Here is a 17863-nt window from a genome sequence, read left to right as displayed (position 1 = left end):
GTTCTTCGGTATCTTCGTACTTTGATTGGCGTATATCTTTCAGTCAGCGCGCTACCTCTTTTAAAAACACCCTGCCGTGTTACAATGTCGAAAAAAATGTCTGCAAAAAATATATTTCATGAAATATGCACACGTGACGTTGTTCTCGTGAAACCAGATACCGAACATGCTGAGTGGTCCGGCGCAGCAGCGGCTGGAGGACATGTCCTGGCTGACTTCCGGCCCGTCGCTAGAATACCAGCAGGGCATCTCGCCGATCCCCGCGGGAGTAAAGATGTGCCATCCCGGCGGCGGCACTGCCCAGAGGAGTCTCAAGGAGCAACGGATACGTCGCCCGATGAATGCGTTCATGGTCTGGGCAAAGGTCGAGCGCAAGAAGTTGGCCGACGAGAATCCGGATCTCCACAACGCCGATCTCAGCAAGATGCTCGGTAAGATGCTTAAATGAAAAATATTTTCTTTCTCGCGGAACTCTTTATTTATACGTGTATTAATTGCCCTACCTAGAAGTCCTTTAAACTGGATATATTATATATTAATAAGTCGTTAGCACTCGGAGAGAAGAAACGTTATATTTTCTTCTCATAGTGAAGAATAAAAAATTCTCACAATTTGCAATGATCTAGAAATCTACTGCTTTTAATAGGACCACTGAATATTCAATCTCCCCTCTGTAAAACGCAAAACGGATGATATTTAATGAAATAAATGTTGTATCGTTTAAAAATGCAATTAAAACGTATCGGGGTTGGATACCCGCTATGGAAAAATTTTTCGCTCCCGGATACGACGAAGATGAAGCGTGCAAGATTAGAAAGGGTCTCGCCTTTTAAAAATACACGTACGCGGTGAAACAATGGTGGTTTCTCGCGGGAAAAGACTTTTCCACCGGAGAACTGGCTCTGGGAATAAGAAAGCAGGAAAAATCTTGCTCGCTCGCGCGGCGCGTCATCATTAAATTAATTGCAACGTCGGGCGAATAGAATTAATCTAATTACACATTGGACGGGACGAGGAGAAAGAGGTGAGAGACCTTGCTCTGGGGAGATTACCGGCGAGGGGGGAAAAAAAAGCGTTACGTTATACCAACTCGACTCGTTAACACCGATGTTTATTCTGTTGCAAATGCGTATAGCCACTACCAGCCTTCGTGAATATAACTCACAGCGTCGCGTTCGTACCACCAGCAGCCACCTGCGCGATCGAGATAGGGAAATCGTTTTCTTATCGTGCCACGCCATATATTCAAGTCCTCCTGTCAAATCTCGCTCCGATCGTTACATTATCGCTTGGCGATTCCCAACTAACATCTCTCTTTCCTTCTCTTTAACGCAGGGTGGACATTCCGAAGATAATACGATAGTCTTACTATCATCGTTAATGCATATTCGTCGCGCGATATACGCGAATCGTTGATTTCACGTAAACCGAACTGCTTTCAACGGCAGACGGTGGTTTTGCGGTTCTTCTTTCTTTCTTTCTTCTCCCCTCATTCTTGTCTGTCTCGTGTCTCCCCAGCGTTAAAACTGAGAAGCCATCATCCGGTACCATCCTAACGATCTGTCAGCGCCGAGCTCACACGTGCGCGCACGCGCGTTATCGTGGGCAGGTACACCTTGAATTATCGACAATTGGCATCCGCAACATTATTGGCATTTGAACGATCGAGCGGCCGTCGTGCAGAAAATTGTAAACTTCTCTTCTCCTAGTGTGTAACCACCTACCTACCTACCTACCTACCTACCTACCTGCCTATCCTACCCATTTCAACGTACGATGTATCGATGTATGTTTAAACACACGTGTGTACGACGTGTACGCGTGCTCTCTCGCCCCTCCCCCCCTCTCCACCCCTCCCGCTGACCCTTCTATAATGCGTCTTTCCTCTCTCTCGCTCTCTCTCTCTCTTTCTCTCATATGCTCTCTTCTCAATCTTTCTTGATTTGTTCGTCGAGTAAACCTCTAAATCACCAATCCTTCTTCTTCCTTCCTCCCTCCCTCCCACGCCACGTTTACCCTTTCTCTGGCGCTGGTTATCGATGCGGAGTAAAGAAAAGTCGTCATCAGGTTTATCGATCGAACATTAGGCGCGATGTTATTGTCATGACGCGGCTCCGATTGCTATGCGCGCCGAGTTGCCTTTGCCGCCCCCACTTTCTCTCTCTCTCTCTCTCTCTCTCTCTCTCTCTCTCTCTCTCTCTCTCTCTCTCTCTCTCTCTCTCTCTCTCTCTCTCTCTCTCTCTCTCTTCTCCCTCACATCTTCTTTTTTCTTTCTTTCTTTCCAGACATTCTACATATTCATGCGCGTGCAGTGTGTCGATCCGTCCGTTCGTATGTCCGTTAGACCATCCCGTCCATCCGCGCGTGCTGCGGCGTGCGCGCGTGCGAACGAGCAAGCATGTTGGGCATCGGCACACGCACATATACGCATACGCATACGTCGTATTGTGTTGCCATTTGTTTGTCGGTGTAGGGCGGGCGTATACCACCGATGAGGGCCGTGTGGGCACCTTATATCCGGTGACACGCGTGCCCGCGCATCTTTATTAATCGTTCTTCCCAACCGTTAACCCGTCCTCGAGAGATCTGTCAACATTTGGAAATTAATTTTGCGCTCATTCTAAATATCATCTCCCGACATCAGCGTCTCGTATCACGCGTCCTTCTCGCTCCCGTCGCTCCGACGCTCGTTAATTTCATTGTTAATTAGCGGAGCGGCGACGACGCCGGCGATTCACACGCTCGTATCGCGGACGGATCGACCCTGGCGGAAGGAGAAACCACATCGCCGCTCATCGTTCTTTATATACAGCGCGACGACGCGACGCCAATGCGTCGTGTCGCGGGAACGGCGGGGGAGGGGGGGAGGAGGGGGACCACCTACGACATATGTGGCAGCCCGCAAATAATCCGGGGCGTGTGCGTGTGTTGTACCACCGGCGACAGCGGAGATACAGGACTCTAACTGCCAACGTGGTATCGTAGTTTAGTGCCTCTGATTACCTCCCTTACTCTCCTATGAAAGACATGTATACGGGATGTCTCTTCGATCGCGAATGCTGAGGAAAAGTGTGGAGAAAAGCCGTGGCAGCCGAACTCGTTACGGAGCCTAATCGGCATTGAAGCTTTGAAGGTTGATGGCGATATATGAATATAGTGTCTGATTTCTTATTTAATTTTTTTATCGCGCGTTTTCTCCTAATAAAAGTTTAATTTATTTATTTAAAAGAACAATTAGATAAATATCTATAAATTGGGAAGAAACGTGTGCCATATACATGTATAAATCAAGGCTTGCCTTTTACTTGACAAGACAAATTGAGTCTATCTTCTGCTCTCGAAAAAAAAAAAAATGGATATAATATGGTTATATGTAAATATACATAATCACATTCATATGAAAAATTCTGATAACATATGTAATTTTTATGATCATATATTAATATCCGAAAAATAGCACGATATAATTTTATTTTTATATAATCATATTTGTTTTTACATAACCATATCTGTTTTCATATATAAACAGATCTAGCCAAATATGATTATATAAAAGTAAGATCATAGTATGCCAAATTCTAATATTATTATATATGATTATACGAAATTACATATATTATTAGAACTTTTTTTATATAATTATGCATTTTCTAACCATATAATATTCATTTTTCTTAAGTATATACAATCTTATATAATTATATAAATAATGATGTATATGATTATATATGATTATATATATGATGTACAGGGTGTTTCCTCTAAGTAAAACACTTAGAATATCTGTGTCTTTTGGTGGTATGAAAAAAGTCAAAGGCGAAAATTGTTCGATTCAAAGGGACTAATATCCTAATAAGTAAAAATCTTTTTTTTAATGAAACTTTTTACGAGATTTCAAAGGTCACTTAAAAAGGTTACATAGAATATATTGATATTTAAATGACTTTGAATCCCAAGTATCACAGCAAAAAATCTTTAATAAAATTTATTATATGTTTCAGTACAAAGGAGTACTTTTTAAAGAAGGTACATTTTTAGATATTTTTTTAAAAGTAGGTTTTTTTGTAAAGTCCATTCGTAGAATCTCTGTCTATTCTTAAAATTGTTGAGACAAAGACCTTGATAAGTCAAGACTTTTCTTTCTGGGTACAACTATGTTGCGAGAATATTTGTAAACATACTAAATAAAAAAATTCTATTGTATGTATGTACATATATACACTGAACTACTGACAATGAGCTAAATTGAAGATCATAAACTCGAGAGATTCAGCGAGTGGATTTTACAAAAAAGAATCTAGATGTACCTTTAAAAAAGATTTAAAGATGTATCTTTTTAAAAAATACATTTTTGAACTTAAACATACAATACACTTTATTACAATTTTTTTCCTAACGTGATTTTTGTGATTCAACTCATCTAAAGATCAACATATGGTTGAATTTATTTTTTATAAGCTACAGCATTAATGAAAATGATATACCATCTCATTTAAAAAAATGTCGATGACCTTGAAATCTCTTAAAAAGTAACATTAAAAAAGATTTTTGCTTGTTAAGATTATTAGCATTATTTCCAATAATTTTCGTCTTCGACTTTTTTTTCATACCAAAAGAAATGAAAATATTCTACGTGTTCTAGAGGAAACACCCCTGTTTACAATTAAATAAATTTACTTTTTTAATCTGTAGAAAAAGTTATAATTGGAGAGTGAATATCGAGACACCCTGTATATTCTTCCTCGCGAGAGAAGGATATGTCCTTTCTCTCGTAAAGTACCAAACTGCCTTCCGAACGCGGCGGTCGAATCGCGGCCCTTAAACGACGGATCTCGACGGGTTCGGTATCTCACTATAATGGTGCTCGGTGCAGAAGGGCCGATAACAACGTCGACCTCCGTTGGTCGATTTAAGGGACGGTACGCCGATTGAAAGTTATTGACCGTGTAGGTACTAGCCACCTCGCGCGCTATTTATCTTCACGGAACGTCTTCTCGATAGCGATCTCTCGATTCTCGAGGGTTAAATTATTCCATGATTACGCATTTTGAGAGATTTCCGTCAAAGAACATTTCGATCGCGAATTTGCCGTAATTATATCGGTATATTTGAGCGTTAAAAGATTTAATCGCAAAGAGGAGGATAGGAAAATGCGTAATAAGCCGTACCAAGTTACGGTGACCTTTCGCGATAGCCGCGAGGCGGGATAAGAGATTGGGAAAAGATTGGCAGTCGATTGAAATTAATACGCGCTCGCGCGCGCGATAGAGGAGAAGTGCGTAAGAAACTAACGTTTCAACTCCGAGGGAAAGGCCCACTTTTCTCAGCGTTACTAGGTACTAGGTACATACATATACATATCACCTTCCCGATACCATCCTCCCGCTCCTTACTCTCTCCTCGTCTCCGTTCCGCTTCTCCATCGGGCGGCTCTCGAACAATAGCAGCACCTCGACTGCACGGTGGATGAACTTCTGAGACTGGAATCGGCTCTGCCCACTCTGTAAATTGCGTTTTCGTAAAAGTATTCCTAGGGAAAAGAGGTCGGTCGATCTTAAACGGCAACCTACATCTTGCTACACAATAAGTGCAGCATGAATATATATAATACACACATATATATATATATATATATATATATATATACTACGCAAAAAATTAAAGGACCACTTTCGTCCATATAAAAAAGGTCAATTTTCAAGTAGTTGCAACTTTCTTAAAGACAATCAGAAAAAGATCAATAAAAAAGCATTTCAAAGCTTGAAATTTCTAGTTTTAGAATTTTTTAATGAATTTCAATTCTTTCTATTCGTTACAAAATTACATTGTAAGAAAGTGACGTCCGTCGATTGAACAAATTTTTCAAAAGTTTGTCCAAGAATACCAAATTAAAAATAAATTCTAGCATGATTTCATTAATTGGGTGTTAAAGAGTTTTAGCTTTAATTTCTTTTTTGAACGAATATTCTATGATTTATTTTCGCCGAAATATTCATTATTAAAGCAAAATCGAGCTATTGACTTTGAACGCTTATAACTAGTGAAAAAATGATCGTATAATAATCATTAAAAAAGCAATTTAAAGAGAAACGTTAGCACTTTAAAATGCTCTTATCGTTTTTTCAATCATTATTCATTTTTAAAGCGTAATTGTTACTTAAAAATCAAGTAAAAATTACACTTTTATCTTTTTTTATTTAACTCAATGAAAGTTAACGAAAAAACGTTAAAATTTTCATAAACTCTATAACATTTACAAGTAAAAACCATCTAGTTACTCGTACAAAAGGTCGGAGTGTTAAGTTTTTTTCTGTACATTTCAAAAACTTATATTAATGTTTATTTTACGATCATTTTTTCACTAGTTATAAGCGTTCAAAGTCAATAGCTCGATTTTGCTTTATTAATGAACATCTCGGTGAAAAAAAGCATAGAACATTCGTTAAAAAAAGAAATTAAAGCTAAAACTCTGCTCTTAAACACCCAATTAATGAAATCATGCTAGGATTTTTTTTAATTTGGTATTCTTGGACAAAAATTTTGAAAAATTTGTTTAATCGACGAACATCGCTTTCTTACAATGTAATTTTGTAACGAATAGAAAGAATTGAAATTCATTAAAAAATTCTAAAACTAGAAATTTCAAGCTTTAAAACGCTTTTTATTGATCTTATTCTGATTATCTTTAAGAAAGTTGCAACTACTTGAAAATTGGTTTTTTTTATATAGAAGAAAGTGGTCCTTTAATTTTTTTGCGTAGTGTATAATCCGGAAAATCGCCCGCAGTACTTCGGGATCCAAAAAGAAGAAAAAAACTATATAAACATATATATGTTCGGAAATAAGTCGTTTCCGAGTTATAGCCACTTTTATGTTAAAAACATAGTAATTTATTTTTCATAATCATAATCATAATTTATTTCATAGTGTTTTAACATATCTAAATAACTTCATTTCGGACTATTTTGGCGTTACCCAAGATGCATCACGTGGAGGCATAGTCCGCTTGGCATTTCTCTTTTTCAATTTAAAAAATTTTTAATTTTAATTTATTTTGTTTTAAATTTTTATTTTTTAATTTCTTTTTTAATTTTTCGATATTAAAGTAGTAAAAACGACGTTTTTAACATAAAAGTGGCTATATGATTCGGAAACGATTTGTGTTTATATAGCTTCTTTTCCTTCTTTTTGGGTCCCGAATCACCTTCCGGACATGCTGGATATAGGTCTCGATCGCCGTTTAACGGTAAAACGCATCGTCGAATAATGTAAAAGGGCCATGAATGATGAAAAAAATTATTATATAGTACACCTATCGTCAAAATATTCTATATAAAAAAATCTCTTCTCTCTTTTGATATATGTTGTACAGAATGTACAACACGAGTGCATTCCGTTTGTCAATCGCACCTGGAAATAATCGTAATCGATTTCAACGGAGTGGAAATCATAAACGCGGTCGTAATAAATATTGTATATATATCATAAACATCGATATCTAGAGCAATATAACACGTTAACAAGGCATTGCAATTCGTAGCGATTTATGATGTATTTAATAATCGGTAACATGTCGCTGATAAATTTTTTCCTCCTTATTCCCCCCTTTTCACCAACGTGCCCTAGTTTTGTATATTAAATTATTATCGCTCCTGAATTGTTCACAGTCTTGCCTCCGGTTCAGGATTCTAATAAATTTTGCAACTGAATCCTTTTTAATTAATTTGATAACGAAACTCGCCTCTCCATGGTCTTCAATTAGACTTGGTTTTTACCGAATTTTCTTTCTCTCTCATACGCTCTACTCTATCGGAATTCGACGTACGGAGAAACTTGTTCGCCAGCGTTGCTCGATTAATCCGAGACAAGATCGGCCTCTCGTACGATCACGAAACTCATTTGTTCCTTTATACCATCCGCGCGCGCGGGTCCACTGCGCATTAGTAAACTTGTTTCGATCTAGCGCACTTAACCCTTTCGCTATGGCAGAGTCCGGTCGAAAAGTAACCGTACAGTATGAACATCTCGTACGCCGTATGCAAATGGCATCCAACCGCGCGCGCAAAACAAGGCTGCGGATAATACTTGTTATTCATTTTGACAATAAAATAATTTTGTTTATAAAATTCAATTTTGTAAACAAGTAATGAGATATTCTTTATAAAACTATAATCTTTCTATATTATACATGACAAGTCAATTTACTTTAAATTTACTTTAGATATTTATTTTTATGAAATATGTAGACAGCTTTAAGAATATGTTTTTTTTAATAATGCTGAGTGTGATGTATATATAGTTTAAAACAAGGATTATTTTTTTAAATATGTATTTTAATAAATATAATCTTTAAGAGAATTTTTTTTATAATAATTTTATATATGATATAGTTTCAAATAAGGATACATTATTTGATTGTAATAGTAACAAAAGTGAAATATCTGTTTGTTTATATATTTTATGTATAAACAAGTTAAAGCGATTACTATCGTGAAATTTTATTTGAATTATTGTTATTTTATTAAAGTGATTGTTTTGGATCAGATTACTTTTAGTAGCGAAAAAATCAAATTGCTATCGTTCATCATAATCTATTTGGCGATCATTGATTAATAAAATTGTCCGACACGGTTTAATTGTTGTAAATCGAGCGTTTACGTTGTAAAAGTCGCGAGTTATTTAAAGTTACGCTGGTATTTTTTTTCTATTTGTAAAATCGTTAACCAGTGGTGGTTGTACCTGGTTAAATATCTCTGAGCAACCTCTTTATAAAAAAAAAAAAAAAAAAAAATGCACGCTTTTCTCTTTCTATCCATCGTATCTACAATGTCTCGGCATTACACGCGGACAGACAGAGGAAAGAGAGACAGAGAGAGAAAGACAGAGAAATCCTCCTTTAGTCATAGCCGCTAGTAGGCGATGCGCAGCATAACGAACCGTGAGACAAGATCGGGACCAATAATTGCACATACATATAAAATGAGCCCAGGCGAGGGAAGGATTGTCGAAGGAAACGGATAAATGGACGCGGACGAACACGTGCTACTACGAGTGCACGCACAGACATTTCTGTATATGGAAGATGAGAGACGATATGCGTATAACGATCGATCGATCGATCGATTGATATGAGCAAGAAACGAGACAAATCCTCCGATTTTGATCTCTTTTTTCCTTTCCAAGTTTTCCCGAAAAAATGTTTTTCCTAAATTAAATTACTATTTTTATAAAATTTCGACGGTGTTAAATTGTTGCGATAACGATCGATCGATCAATCAATTTTTTAATATACATGGGACGAGACAAATCTAATTTTTCTCTCTTTCTTGAAATCCAAGTTTTGTCGAGAAAATGTTTTTTTTTTTTTTTTTTTAAATTAAATTACTATTCTCGTAAAATTTCAAAGATATTATTGCGCGCGTTACCCTACATCTTACGTATGCATTATATACATTGCATCTATATATACGGTCGCGCGTACATATGTATTCGTCTGTAAGAAGGACGAAGGAACCGACGGGTTACCTAAGCTAAGGCAATAATAAGCTATAAGCGCGATCTCTGCATAGAATGCCGGGTAATGAGGTGGAGTCGAGAGTGGAGTCTGGCCGCACCCTTACCTTACCTTCCGACGACGCTTATACGATCGACCCACCTATCCTCGACGACGACGACGACGACGACGACGACGACGATGATGACGACGATGACGACGAAGACGAATCGTGATTGCAACATGTATCCTCGCTCGGTTGCGAAGAGATAGAAATAAATTATTATATTTATGAAAATACACGTGGCGCGAGAGACAGGCGAGGGGAAGGCTAAGAGGGAGGAGGGAAGAGCCCTCGAGCGTCGACGTGGCGTTGTAGGCGATTTATCGACGACTTCGACTTTTGTCCTCCCGGATGATCTCCGGCGCGGATCATCTACACCACGCCTATATCCCGAGTCGGTCAGAAAAATGACAGATGGAGTGATATGATAATTTGTACGGCGAACATCGACGCGAGATAATTTTCATCTTATTGTTAGAAAAGATTACATTTTTCTATTGTATTTGTACATATTTTACACGAGAATTAAAAAATATTAATTTTTACGAAAAAAAAAACATTAAATATTAGAATCTAGATTTAATACATGGAACTTTTTATAAATATCGAAAAAATTATATTTTCATCTTATGACTATTTCTCTATTATCCTTATATTTTCTTTTAAAATAAGTGCCAAAAGGATTTTTTTTAGTTTAAATGAAAAATCCTTTAAAGAATATAATAGCTTCAGATATTCTTAACATGTAAGAATATATATTGAATAGAAAATTTTTTTTATTTAATTATATTATTTAATATTTGGGACTGTTAATTCCAAAATGATAACAAAAACAATGTAAATATATACATAGGTTTACTTAATTTATAAAGTATTTTAAAAAATATGTAAAAAAGAAAATATTCTTATTTATTAATATTAATTAATATCTATTATGAGGGCTTATAAAGTATATAGATTTCGAGAATCTTTTTTGATGCAAAATCGCACGATTTATTCGATGAGATTTCTCACGCCGATTGTCAGTCATCCCGCAACTTTCGCAAAGTTCGGCTGAAGTTTATGGCACGATTATGATGCAGTCTACGTCCGTCCACATAACGCGTACTCTCGACGAGAACGTGTCACTGTCTTTCCACTGGCAGTGCGGAAATGTTTCTTTGCGCGGTTTCTTCGCGAAGCAAAGTCGCATCGTTCCGAAGAACAAACCGCGACTAACATGCGGCGCTTTTTCCCGGTCGATTCTTCATCGAGGAATCCGAGAGACAGACGTTTAACGTCCATCTCTTTCCTCGTTCTCGAGAATGTGTGGGAGAGACCGCGTGATGTTTGAAACGAACGGTGTTATGATTCCTTTTCCTCCGCGTCGTCAAGTACCTCGAAACTGCTCGTTTTTACGCCTCCTTCCGTGTTTCGAGATCCTTCATTAAGATGGCACATATGGCGATTATCCCTGACAGATAAGTCTTTCTTTGTGTCGAGGGGACACGCAGGAGTCTCGTTCTCGTCGAGATTGGCCGAGGAGGCGAGACGCCGTCCACGTGCGAGCTATGCTCAAATCAGTGTCGCACACTCGACATTGTGTACGCACCTACCTACGAACCTGTCTTTGTCTTGGAAAGTAACTGTCAAAGTGAACGTCAACGCTTGAGATTCGCCACATAAATAAAATTCCTGCAAATTTTTCGAAATTTCCGACCTCGTTCCAATGTTTAGCAGTCTGTTTTTTTTATTTTTTTTTTTTATTAAATATCTCTCTCTCTCTCTCTCTCTCTCTCTTTCCTATTTATTATCCCTACGAATCCCTGGCCGAATTTGAGAAAAAACGTTTCGGAAATGACAATGAAAATGATTTTCTCGGTCGTCGCGATCCTTCCCTTTTATTCACATAGATATGCGCTGCATCATCGATGCTACGCATCTGTGTGTAAAAGTGAAGGTGTGTGCGCGCACAACGCCGTCGGGAGATGAGATACATCACGGCACCGGAGACGTATTATTAATGGTGACAGTGGGCGACCCAGGTTGGGCGGGGTACGCGCGATGCGGTCCCACCGATGTGGGCCTCGACTCCGGGCCCTCCTCTTCGTCTCTCTCTTCTTCGTCTCCTCTCCGTCTTTTCCGTCGCGTAGACGCATCACGTAGGTACAAACGCATAGCGTATTTATGCGCGTAGCCGACGCGAATTTACGTGGAATTACGCTATTGTCGAAAAGCGTTTTGCGCGAGAAAGAAGCTGTAAACATGGGCGCTTTCTTCGAATCGAACCTATCATCTGTCAACCTATATGCGATTTCAAGAACCAGCCCCGATAAATTTACGAGCGTGTTTGACGCTATACTTTACGACGGCTGGCTCGCGCGAGCAATATTTTAATCCGGTTGTATGGAAGATTTATCGGGTATCGTGCGTAATTAAAGTCGTGGCGAGAGGATTACAAGCGTTAACTCCGACTTAATATTCTAAATGCCGTGTGCGAGAGGTTTCTCGCTCGATTCTGCTCGAAAATGTCACGTGCCAGTCCCCGGTCGCGAGTGTCCGCATTCGCGACCATATAACGAAATTCCCGTGATGCCCGGACGGAGGAAAGGAGAGAAGAAACGGCGGTGTTTAATCAAAGCCGGCCGGCCGGAGCCAGAGAGTGAATTACCGACGACCGCGTGCATAAATCACCGCGGAATCGTTAATTAGGCGGTAGAACGAACGAGCTTTCTGGAAAATGTCAACGACTGGGAAACCGCAGCATTCGCCGAGACTCTTGTCCGTCGTGACTTTGCGCGCGACTGCGCGGCAAAAGAGACTCGATTAGGACCTTTTGACACGCGTGATTTCACGTGCGATCGAGCGATCGCAGGAATCTCGTAATTTGTCGCGACTGCTAATTTTACATTCCCCGTTAGATTCACACTAGATAGATCCGCGCGAATCGATCGAGAAGCCTGTATTAGCATCGAACATTCTTACGAAACATTCACGTGCGTGAAGCGCGACTTGACAGTTCGATTGCCCGCGCGAGAAAGAGGAATTCGGAAAAATATCCAAATTAAGAGGGGCATTTCTTTATTCGTTACCCGATTACGCGCGAGGATTAAACAAAAAATTCGACAATTGAATAAGCGGACGATCCTGGATGCCTCTTAATCCGACGCCGCCGTCCGCTTTTTGCTCAAAATTAATGAAGTCGTCCGACGCGAGGCCTCGGCCTAAGCGCGGTAAATTAGAGGTACACGCCAACCATTAGAATACTTAACGAGGACATCACGGTGGGACGTAGCGTGCGCGGGTGTGATGATGAATCATCGCCGGGTAACTCACCGCGAGCGCACGCACGCCCAGGAATATTAAATTAAGTTTACTTATTGTTAGCCGAAAATCTCATTTGTGTCCCTTTTGTCGTGCGGAGTCTTCTGGATCCTTTTTTTTTCTCGTACAAAGAAGTCGACTGGTCGGGAACCTCGGAAAAAAAAAAAACAAGGAGTCGCTTGACGGGAAAAAGAAATTGTGGTGTGACAAAAGCGATATCCTTTTGCGAATACTTTTTTTTCTCTTCCGTTGTCTCTCTCTTCAATTTTCTTTGTCTCATAATAGCGTATTTCGAGAATATGTACATATAAAAAATATGTTGCAATTGTTCATGACGTTCATTAACATTAAAGAATAAGAAGTGGACGCGAGTCTGACGTGCCAAAGTGCGATTTCTCTCTTATTTTCCCGCCCCTCTTCCGGAGTCCTCCGGGTTAGCGTCTCTCTCTCTCTCTCTCTCTCTCTCTCTCCTCCGGAGAGTTGAAATATACAAAATGAAATATGAAATAATGGTTCGTGCCTTGTGGCTGGCTGAAGGCACGGGCGCACCCATATCTACGCCCCCATGCACCTATATACCTATACAAGACGCGCGTATATACATCTCATATATATGTATATAATATATAATATTTACCAATATAATCTCCCATATGTATGTATATATGTATATATACAGGATGTCCTATAATTGGTGACAAACCTGCTAATGCAGATTCTTGATATCATTTGGAGATGATTTTTCCTCAGCGTTCTCAATGTCGAGACATCAATAATTTCCGAGTCATAAAGATTGAAAAAAGACGCAAATTTTTTGGAGTTCAAAAATTTGCAAAACTATATTCTTCAGTTAATTTCAGATAGAGATATTTACTATAATAGAAGTTTAATTTAAGGCTTAATTACAAAGATATATAATGACAAAAATTGGTAACTTGTAAAAAATGATGACGTCCCTCGATATTATCGTTGAGGAAAAATCGACTCGAAACGGTCTGACATTAACAGACTTTTTACCAATTACACAGGACACCCTGTATATGTACATCATATATACATACGTCCGCTTTGCGCTCAAGTTTTTCGTTCTTGTCGCGAACATCTTATGTTCGTATTAACCCTATGCCTCGCTTAATGATATTCCGGCCTACCATGTTGGCATATTGAACGCAACTGAGGCAGATTCCAGGCTTGGTCGTCAGACCAAGACCCATCGCCGCCGCCGCCGCCGCCGCCGCCATCGACCAAGCCCACCTGTAATACAGATACTCGTGTATCTGTACATACATGATGTATATACAAGAGACCATTTCTGTGCTCGTTTTGCATCATGTATATATCCAGGCGACGACAGAGAGGGACAGAGAGAGCGAGAGAGAGAGGGAGGGAGGGAGGCTGTTCTCTCGCGGGCCGAATTAAGCGCGTCGTTAGCTAAAGGGATCGACCGACGATTTTATCGAGATTTGGGATATCGAGATGTATACACCGGAGGCTCGCCCCATTATTGTCGAGCAGCGTAATTTATCGGAGTATTTACGGACGCGAGGATCTCTGCCGTGAGGAACGATATATTAAAGCACACCGTAACTTTTGCGCGCCGACGAACATCGGACGTTTTTGTTCGATGAATTCATCTTTGGAGAAAAGGCATAGATATAACGACTAATTACTTTTTTTGTCTTTCAGTTTCTCTATTCCTCTCTTTCTGGTGTATTGAAATTTATTTAAAATTTAAAACTCAATTTTTAATGATTTTTTCAGAATATATATGACAAACTTTATTGTATTGTTACTAGCATTATTACTAGAATATTTATGACAAAAATTTATTGTATTATTATTACTACAAATATAATAAAAATATATTAATGAGAGAAGGAGGAAGGATAAATATTACAAAACTAAAATTAATTTTTTAAATAAAAGTTGATTTAAAAAATAATTAAACTATTATTTTTCTATTTCTATTTATCTATAAATGTTTACTGATTTCATTATTAGCAATTTTGGACAATTATGAAAATACCTTAAAATCTCATTATTTAAATATATATTTTAATTTGTAATAAAATAACGATATATGTATGTACATACTACTCTCTATAATACAATATATAATATATAATATTATTACATCCTCTATATTTCGACTGTTTATGCGGCACGCAGAGGGAATTCTAAAACGACTGGTAAGAATCATGCTGTATGTACCGTGTGTCGTTTAATTAGTTTCGTTCTTCCGTTTGTTTCTATGTTTCTCGCATTTATTGAGCGTGACTTTATTTCTTTCAGGAAAAAAGTGGCGAGGACTGACGCCGCAAGACAGAAGGCCCTACGTCGAGGAGGCCGAGAGGCTGCGGGTCATACACATGCAAGAACATCCAAATTACAAGTACAGGCCGCGGCGTAGAAAGCACGCGAAACGGACACCCGGTGCACCGTCCTCGCCTCCCTCGGCGACCAACACTGCGGGCAACAGGTCCAACCCTACCGGCCCGACGATTCATCATTCCATGTAAGTCGATATTGGCCTATACTTTCCACTAATGAAGGCACGTACGAGTAAAACCGCCACTTAATTGAGAGATCTCGGTAGATTTAAAGGAAGCGAAATGCACCGACGGCACTTATCATTTCCACAACATTGACGTTATATTTTCAAGAAATTTAGCAATATTTGAAAACATTTATCTCGATGAAGAAATATGCGTTGACAAGATGATTGATAAATTATCTTTAATCGGAAATTATCATGATCTCTATACTTTATTATATAACATACACTACGCAAAAAAAAATTAAAGAACCACTCTTTTCCACATAAGAAAGGCCAATTTTCAAATAGTTGCAACTTCCTTCAAAATAATTGGAATACGATCAATAAAAAAATATTTCAAAGCTTGAAGTTTCTAGTTTTAGAATCTTTAAATAAATTTCAATTCTTTCTATTCGTTACAATATTACATCGTAAGAAAGCGACATCCGTCGATTGAAATTTTCCAAAAGTTTGTTCAAGAATAATACTGAATTAAAAAAAAATCCTAGCACGATTTCATTAATTGGGTGTTAAAGGCCGAGTTTTAGCTTTAATTTCTTTTTTTAATCAATGTTCTATGATTTTTTTCGTCGAGATATTTATTGTTAAAATGAGCTATAACTAGTGGAAAATTGATCGTAATAATCATTAATATAAGTTTTTGAAATATACAGAAAAAAACTTAACATTCTGGCCTTCGAGTTTGCTTTAATAATGAATATCTCGGCGAAAAAAAATCATAGAACATTTGTTAAAAAAAGAATTTGAAGCTAAAACTCTGCTCTTTAACGCACCCAATTAATGAAATTATGCTAGGATTTTTTTTATTCGGTATTTTTGAACAAACTGAAAAATTTGTTCTATCGACGGACGTCGCTTTCTTACAATGTAATTTTGTAACGAACAGAAAGAATTTAAATTCATTTAAAGATTCTAAAACTAGAAACTTTAAGCTTTAAAACGTTTTTTTATTGATCTTATTTTGATTATCTTTAAGGAAGTTACAATTACTTGAAAATTGGCCTTTTTTATATGGGACAATGTGGCTCTTTAATTTTTTTGCGTAGTGTATATAATTATGTATTTTAATGCGTTGATCTGTCTTCCGAAATATAGATATATTTATGAATCACCCTGTCTCAATATCACGATATAGGCTGCGTCCAAGGAAACGCTATTAATGCGAAAAGCATCGTTCTATCTTTGTTATTTATTCAAAGTTAAATAAGGACAGGACAAGTTAATAGTTTTAAATAGTGTCTTCCTGAACGCAACCATAATCTAAGTGATAACGTAATTTAATTCGTAATCGAAATATATTTAAGGTCCAAGATGGACAGTTACCAGGGTATACCTCAGATCCCGTGGGGTGGCCATTCTCCGATCTCATCCCTATACCATCAACAGCAACAGCAGGGTATCCAGGAATACAAGTCGGAAAATAATTCGCTTTACGGTAGCCCGTACACGCCCATCATTCACACCCCGGACATATCTCCGGTAGCGAGTCCCGAGCCTGACGGTAAGAATCTTGAAGCAAAAATAAATTGAATGGCTAAATAAATTTATTCGAGATACTTGTATTAGATACACGTGTTAAAAAATTGATATATGTATAAAATATACGATATAATATCGTTCAAATAACTAAATTATTATCAATTATACGTGGCACGTACTTAGAATCGGGATGATTTAATCGACCAGGTGACGGCGGCCATCTATCGTCTGCTCAGAATCCAGATCCGGAACGAGATTTGATGGAGGGTACCTCGAAACAACACGGAGATATGACTGATCAGACGAAACGTTACACCTTTATGAGTAGCGACAGTCAGCTGCACACAGGTCACGCTAGCAATACTAGCGTATCGTCGTGTCAGAATTCCGGCGGTTATACAGATACTTTAACGTATAAAAAATCTGTACGTACTTTTTTTTTACGTACATATCATTTCTACAATGGCTATAATTTTTCATCTGTAAACTATCTAATTATTTTACATGCGACTTGCAATTTTAAAAGCAGCATAACATGTACAAATAAATTTAATTTCTTAATTTTTAATAAATAACACGAAATTCTCGGGTAACAGTCTCAAATAATTCTTCAGGTGGGTTACTTGAACTTTGAAAGACAGTCCACGAGCATAGCCGCGGTGGGCATTGCAAACGGTATGATGGTGTCGTGCAACAAGTTGCGCTCCGGTTTTGACAACGTTGGCTCCGTCACGGGCACGTTTTATCCGCCGGTCGCTTCGCCGCACGATCAATCGTTGCAGCATTACAGCGGCACGCAGTCGTCTAAGGGCACGAACTATTCAATGCAATCCACCGTCGAGAGCAATTATAATCCAGTCCAGTGCACCGGCAATCGACAGCAGTCCATAGGGATCCGCGGAGCCGAAAGTTGTTCTGGTAACGTTTTTTTCTCGATTATACTCATGTCAAATTCTGAGATTTGTAG

General features: G+C 38.3%; 1 protein-coding gene across 9 annotated transcripts in view; it reads left to right on the top strand.

Annotated features, from left to right (window-relative positions):
• LOC140669038 (uncharacterized) overlaps window positions 1-17863 on the top strand; it is a 51050-nt gene that overhangs the window by 30911 nt on the left and 2276 nt on the right. For all 9 annotated transcript variants that reach the window (XM_072898772.1, XM_072898615.1, XM_072898526.1 and 6 more), the window contains 5 exons: window positions 158-431; window positions 15153-15375; window positions 16722-16918; window positions 17104-17321; window positions 17511-17814. In XM_072898772.1, coding sequence (XP_072754873.1) covers window positions 158-431; window positions 15153-15375; window positions 16722-16918; window positions 17104-17321; window positions 17511-17814 — 1216 coding nt within the window. The remainder of the gene's footprint in view (window positions 1-157; window positions 432-15152; window positions 15376-16721; window positions 16919-17103; window positions 17322-17510; window positions 17815-17863) is intronic.

This window comes from Anoplolepis gracilipes, chromosome 1 (assembly GCF_047496725.1).
Source record: "Anoplolepis gracilipes chromosome 1, ASM4749672v1, whole genome shotgun sequence".
Classification (NCBI taxonomy): Eukaryota; Metazoa; Arthropoda; class Insecta; order Hymenoptera; family Formicidae; genus Anoplolepis; species Anoplolepis gracilipes.
This window is presented reverse-complemented; position numbering and strand designations above follow the sequence as displayed.